Here is a 7533-nt window from a genome sequence, read left to right on the forward strand (position 1 = left end):
CGCAGCACTGCGCCGTCTTCCTCGCCCCTACCGGGACCATTCGTGCAAACGGTCCCAGGGGGGTGCGTCAGCGTCGTATACGCCGATGCACCCCCCGAGTGTGGCCATGCGGAAACAGCCTTTGTGTGGAAGATTTTGTTTTGCTTGTGTGAAGCTGGAGGAAGCGGCCCACCATTTTATCTTCCTCAATAACTTGACTGGCAGTTTGAGTTAGTGTTGGGGTGAGTTACTTTTGAGTGTTCAATGAATTCTTTCCAAAGCACAGGATTATTCTTAAGTACGAAAGAAGCTTCAAGAAATATTGTCCATCAGGTTACTTTAACTAAAGAGTCTGACCCATAGGGAAAATAGTGTGCATGCAACACTGAAAGATTCTGCTGCAGTACACCGTTGATGAAATTCAAAATGACCTAGATAAGTTACACTGAGGACACTCCAAAATAAGGACAGTCGGTAAACTGCACAGTTGTGTGCCATGTAAGTTCAGAAATTAAAGTTCATATCTTACTTATTGTTTCGAATCTTGGAGGCCACGATGATAATGATTCTTGTTATTCCATTATATACAACTTCTAATAGTATATATTTTAGATAAGACATTCCTAAAAACGAGTGTGTGTTTTCCAGTTTAAACTAGAGCCAAGGAAATGGGTAGTTTAACAACGGCTCCGGTTTTGTCCCTATATTGTAAGCCATACAGGTGTTGTAAATAAGATGGTTACATGTATTCATTTGTATTTGATATCTGGACTCTGAAGTTAGCTTCTAAAGGAAGATTAAAGGAAGATTACTGGTCCTGTTATTTTTCTACATTGCCTGAAGAAAGCAGTGAGCTAGGGGTTCTGTTGTTATTAAATGAAAACATAGAGGAGTGACTGAATGATAAGATTTCCAGGAATTAGGAAATTCATTCACTGCCCTCCTGCCCCTTCTCTGCTAGCAGAAGCAGAAAATAAGCAAACCAATGTTAAATGTGCAGAATTTATCCAGAGCTCAGCTATTTGTAGCAAATATTTTTAGAAGCTCTGCATTTTTAAAGCTCTAAGGTCAAGCAAACTTTTCCAGAGAGATAGATGACCAAAGACAATATATCTACATACAAATGGTTGGTGATCTAATTGAATCTTGTTATTGTTGAATATTTCAAAGGGTTGGAAACTTGTGCGGCTCCAAAGACTGGAGACAGTAAAGTAGAGGAGAGTTCAGAAGTTCCTATTCTAGAAGATACATCATCTTCACCCACAGACATTCAGCAACATCTATGGCAGGTTTCCACAGATATTGAAAACACAGAGAGGTATGTTTCTTATTCTGTTCTAATAATGTGATCTTGTTAAACACAATTGCTTTGATTCCATAAAGGTGAGGGACATGTAGAAAGGAGCTCCAATATGTTCAGTCAATCTGGAGAAAGAACCACTTACTCTTACTGCATGTGTGTGGTTACTGATAACTCGTTTTGTGTGGTCATCCCATCAGATGTCCAACAGCAGCATCAAACTCTATTCATCAAACTCTATTCACAGGAACAATGTAATAGGAGGAATTCAATTTCATGCTTCCCACCTTCTACTTGGCAAATGGGATTTTGCAATTTATATCCCACTTTTCTGCCCTCACAAGAGCTACCAGGGCAGCAAACAATTGAAAACAAACATAATAAAATCACACTTTAAAACCATTAAAAAGTAACCCTTCAATACACATCATTAAAACAAATTAAAGAACAGAGTTAAAATACATACAAATAAATAAAAACAGCAGTTTAAAACATTGGTCAGGAAGGAGGGATCCCAGAGGGAATACTAAATGAAACAGAGTGTTCTCTTTCAGGCAAAAGATGCCAAATGAAGAGGACAGATGAATCTCCCTGGGGAAAGCTTTGGTGCCATTACTCTGAAGGCTCTCCCCTGAGTTGCTACTCACCTAATTTCAGAAGGCAAAGTTACCTAAACCAGGACCTCCAAAGATGACCATAGTGGTTGATTGGGTTCATGAGAGAGTAGGCAGTCCTGACATAGGACTGAAATCATGTTGGGCTTTGAAGATCAAGATCAGCACCTTGAATTGTTATCAGAACCAATCAGGAGCCAGTCTAGATGGGCTACCTGGAATGATAGGACCCCTATGACTCACTCCTGTCAGCATCACGGTTGCAGTATTCTGTCCTAATTGAAGTTTCCGAATACTTCTCAAAGGCAGACCTGCATAGCATGGATTGCAGTAATCTATTCTAGGGCATATACCATAGTGTCCAGGTCTTTTCTGCCCAAAAAAGGCTGCAGATGGCTAACCAGTCAAACCAAGGTGGTAAAGGGCACTACTGGCCACAGCAGCTACTTGCTTATCCAGGAGTAGGCCAGGGTCCAACAGCACCCCCAGACTACAGAACTGTTCCAGCGGGCTCACCAGAGAAGATTGGGAGCAAGAAGGGAGACTGTCTCAGCTGGCTCTTTGGCTTGATAAGCCCCTGGGCTGCATGTTTAACTCCCCTGGTTTAGGGTTTTTACTGGGAATTGGAAATGGAAGCATGAAACAGAACCGAGCGTCATCTGTATTATTGTCACTCAAGTGCATGTGCTGTTGAAAATTAGAAGGGACAAAGGGGAGGTGCATGCATGCTGAAGAACCATTGATAATTAAAATATTTACTATGATACAATCAATTTTATTAAATGGTTAAAATTATTAACTATATGGCAAATAGTTTTATGTTTAGAATTACAAGTATTTTTAAGGCAGTGTGGAGCGAGTGAATCCAAAATCAACAGTCGCTTTCATAACCATTAATAAAATAATTGTCCTGGACTTTGTAGGGGATACGAAGTAAAGTTACAGTACTGTCATATGCAAGTTGCTCCAGCTACCTAGTTCATGCCATGCCTTCTTCAAAAAATGATAGATTTAAGGAGCAAAATACATTAATTGAGACATCAGATTCAACTCTCCCCCTTTAGTATTTTGGCTCCTTCACACAAAAGGAGTCTGTACTCACAGAGAGCTGTCACCAGTCCTCACTGGCTGACAAGTGTAGCTGCAATTCCTACAACTATACCCCACCCTCAAAACATTTCTGATATTAACATTCTGGAGTACTGCAATTGTTCTAAAACTGTGGGGTAAATCCCCTCAAGGAAGGCTACTTAAAGGAAGCTCATGAAGTTCCTAGTAAAGATGTGTGTTGTCTCCCTCCCCCAACCAATACCTAGTTAAATTGATTTCTCCTTGGCGATGGATACTTACTAATCTACATTTTATTCTTTAAAAAATCTTAGATCTGCCCCAAAAAAGTATTGTGTGATAAAGCCTCATTTATTTTTTGACTGTGGTTCCAGTTATTGGTTGACTATGTTTGAGGCACAAACTCTGGGAGCAAACTCTGGGAGCAAAAAGAATTTAAGAAAACTGGTTCCAATTCCAATTCTGTAGTTAATATTCTACAGGAAATAACTGTCCAGTGCAAACTTAATAGAAAAAGAAAGCTGAGAAGTTTCAAAATAATAGTTGAATATAATTTCATTAATACAAATTGTTGATCTTGGCCGCTGTCAAGTTTTCCTCCTTAAATCTTTCTTATTTGCACAAGAGGAATAAACACAAATAAAATTAGGAAAAACACAGTTGTATTTATTGTGAAAAAAAATACCATTTGGCCATTATGTGTTTTCAGAAGCCTTCAATTCAATGTCCTTTTTTTTAAATTGCCAAAAAAACCTATCTGGAAGATGCAGAATACTATTATTAGAATAAAAAAAAGCAGAAAATAGATTTTTATCTCCATTAATGTTCCTTTTATTTGACCTGCTCTGTACTTCATTTCTGCAGAGATATGAGAGAAATGAAAAATCTTTTAAGTAAACTCAGGGAGACTATGCCTTTGCCATTGAAAAATCAAGGTAAGCTTTTCTCTGTGTAACATTTGCATATTTATGTAGTCGGGGTCAATTTATTTAAGTAAATTAATTATTTGTATATTACATTTGATGACACAGAAAAGGTTTGGAATGTTGTGTTAAGGATGTTAAAAAAGAACTCTACCCAATCTCCACATGGCCTCTCATATCAGAAACTTCCTGTCAGAACATCTGTGGCTGTACACAGCCTGCCTTCACAGCTGCTAAGAGCCATTATGTGCCCCCATATGAATCTCTGGGCTCATATATAAGATACTTGATCAGAACAGGTATACTTGATCAGAACAGGTATACTTCCCAAGGGTGGCGCTGACTCCCAAAATTTTGCAGCTCTAGTATTTCCCTTCAGATCCTTCCTACAGATCCACCTTTTCTGTGAAGTCTTAAACTTACCCCAGCTGACAGAGAGTCATGTAGGATGCAATAGCGTATACTTATCCCCTTGTTCATGTTTCCAATTATTTCAGTCTGCTGCCTTTCCCACTGTGAAACTCTCACTTATGAACGCACTCAGATCTTTTCTATCCACTTACGTTACTTTATACAGTGCAGTGTGTGTTTATGACACTGTAAAACAACATGAGGAATTAAGAGCTAGGCATTCTTGAATTGTGAAATGAGGTGAATCAAGACATCCAACAAATTTTGCCTGGAAAAGCTGCTGATTTTCCAATGCAGAATGAAAGTGTAAAAGATCTTTCAAAGGCAAAAGAACTCCCACTGAAAATTACTGTAAGAACTGTCACATCGTCTTCAAAATTTCTGCTTTCATTGATGCTTGTAAATCTGCCATTCATTTAGCACTTCTCTCATACTTTAAGAGCGACTAATTTAAATGAGGTACAATTTCAGATAAAATCTCATGTTTTTAATAATAATATGGAAATTGGATTTCCTTAATAAAAGGTCTTCTTTGATGGGGGAATACTTTGTGGAGAACCTTTATTGGTTAATATCCATACTTATTCATGACCTATAAACTCCTGGATACGATTGGTTCCAGCAGCACTCCCCTAATTAACTTGGAGTACAATTCAATGGAAGTTCTCCTGTGCACAACTCCCATTATTTCAATGAGGTTTGCACATGACAGGAGGATTAGATCTCTTTACTAAGCTTTGAGATTCAGGTGCACCAAATCCTAGATCAGTGGTGGCGAACCTTTGGCACTCCAGATGTTATGGACTACAATTCCCATCAGTCCCTGCCAGCATGGCCAATTGGTTCGCCACCACGGTCCTAGATTCAGCCCGAATCTTGGCACATTTGGGCATATTTGGGCCAAAATCAGCTCAAATGTGTGTCTTTTTAAAAAAAATTTGGTGTTTTTTCACATTTTGGCCTGCAGGAAGCGCATTTTTAAAGCTTGTGCAAAGTGGGTGCCCCCATTGTTTCCAATGGGAGCTAATAGGACAGTGGTTCTCAACCCTTTAATACAGTTCCTCATGTTGTGGTGACCCTCAACCCTAACATTTATCCATTTTACAGATGGAGAACACTGATGCAGAGAGTCTTAGGCGACCCCTGTGAAAGGGTCATTCCACCCCCCAAAGGGGTCCTGACCCCCAGGTTGAGAACCACTGTAATAAGAGATGGGGGCTACCCCTTTGAAGGTCCATACCTTTGGCACCCCTGAACCAATCTTTACTAAACTCAGGTGGTATCATCAAGACAGTCTCCAGATGAGACCCTGAAATTTTGGTGCCCATGGCCTTAAAAATGCACCCATGGCAGGCACCCCAAGAAATTTGCCCAGATTCTGTGCTCTGCTGTGCCTTGGCTCCATTGTACCCAATGTGAAATTTCTGAGTGTGTAAGCACGTTGCACATTTTTCAAGGTAGAGGCACCAGACTTTCAAGGTGGCTCCAGGAGGCCCTCCTGGTAATAGCTTCAAGACTTGGTGAACTTTGCTTCTGGGGGTTCAATTTTATGGGCCCCCAAAAGGCTTATTTTGTTGTGAGACACTGACATTTTGGTTCCACAAGCTTTAAAAATGCACCCCCTGCAGGCCAAAATGCAAAAAACACCAAAAAAAATACCTCCCAAAATCAGAAGGACCCAAATATATTCAGATATCCAAATATATTCAGGCATGCCAAATCTGGTATTCAGGCTTATTCGGGCATACAGATACTTTTATGCCCGAATAAGCCTGAATCCGAATTTTACCAAATATTTAAGGTATTGACCAAGTCTACTCTCTACTTCTCATTTTTCTTCCTGTATGACATCCAGAATCTGACTTCAGTTGAGATATACGTTTAATTAAAAATAAAATAAATCCACATGGCCTCTTGACAGAGTCTCCTGCCTTGCAAACTATAGAATTAAATATTTGCTTGCTGTTCCATTTAATTCTACTCTTTTCTTTTAATCACAGATGATAGCAGCCTCCTAAACTTGACTCCTTATCCACTAGTGCGAAGAAGGAAGCGAAGATTCTTTGGACTCTGCTGTCTTGTCTCAAGCTAGAAGACTCATTACAGAAGTGCGCAGATAACTATAGCCAATACAATTGACGTTCAGCTGGATAAACCTTGTGCTCTAACTTAAAATGTATGTTTTCTACACTGCCCTAATTCTATCTCTTCTTCTCCTTTTGACAAGTTTTACAGATTGTTGCTGACCAGAACCAAATGAAGAAACCAGTTTAACATTAAGAATATTTTAAATGTTTTTTAACGGCATACTGCACGTCTGTTTGAAATCAATCTGTGATTAGAGACAAATATTATGATTATTGAATAAAACATGCAGAAAATTTTATTTGGTGTACAAAACCACAACAACCAATTGTGTACAGTACAATAGTATGACTGTAGCTCTTGCTAGTATGATGTTAAAATATTTGAACATATTCTATTAAGCAATCTTAATCCATAGGAAAGTATTTAGAACAGCAAAACTGTGCTTAAGTTCTAAAGCGCTAAAATAAACAGAGCCAATATTGTAAGAGAACATGCACAAACTCTCCTATTGCTTTTTGTGCTCTCATTCATATTTAGTCTTCCACTCTATATCTCAATTTATCCAAGATCTTCATAGTACAATATCTTAATTTCAAATACACAAGCAACTTAACATTAATATGTTGATCCTGTAAATATGAGAGTTATATCTACATATTGTACAATGCATAGAAATAGTTAATTTACTTTTTAAAAAGAAATGTTATCTATTCAGCTTTGGGAAGAAAAGACTAAATGTTTAAAAGACGGTGTAGGAAACTATACAATCCACAAATGTAAAGCAGATTATCCTATTTTGTTTTCATTAAAGGTTGAAGCATGGTGTCTGCACATCAAATTAGTGTTACTGCTTATAGGGCATGTCAGGAGTAGCTCTGATTGTAAAATATTAAACATTTTACATTGTTAATAAATATTTTTTAGTTAAACTAAAACATGTTGTCTTGGCATTAATTATACAATGAAGTATCATGTGTAATTCCTTGTCCCTGTTTTAGTGACCATTCTGATCATCAAAATGAACGTGTTGTCTATCTACCCTGAAACTACCCTGAAACTATCTACCCTGAAACTGTTTTTCTTCCTTGAACCTACATTTAAAAAGAGAGAGTTCTTGATGACAGTTCTTGCCCTACTCTGTATCTGAGCA

General features: G+C 38.3%; 1 protein-coding gene across 1 annotated transcript in view; it reads left to right on the forward strand.

The window, feature by feature from the left end:
* Nucleotides 1–7318, forward strand: part of LOC125436756 (regulator of G protein signaling 7 binding protein) — a 70672-nt gene extending 63354 nt beyond the window's left edge. Inside the window, exons 4-6 of the mRNA XM_048504020.1 lie at nucleotides 1150–1297; nucleotides 3826–3896; nucleotides 6296–7318. Of these exons, the coding sequence (XP_048359977.1) occupies nucleotides 1150–1297; nucleotides 3826–3896; nucleotides 6296–6387 (311 nt within the window). The 3' untranslated portion in view covers nucleotides 6388–7318. The remainder of the gene's footprint in view (nucleotides 1–1149; nucleotides 1298–3825; nucleotides 3897–6295) is intronic.
* Nucleotides 7319–7533: the final 215 nt, after the last annotated feature.

This window comes from Sphaerodactylus townsendi, linkage group LG07 (assembly GCF_021028975.2).
Source record: "Sphaerodactylus townsendi isolate TG3544 linkage group LG07, MPM_Stown_v2.3, whole genome shotgun sequence".
Taxonomy (NCBI): Eukaryota; Metazoa; Chordata; class Lepidosauria; order Squamata; family Sphaerodactylidae; genus Sphaerodactylus; species Sphaerodactylus townsendi.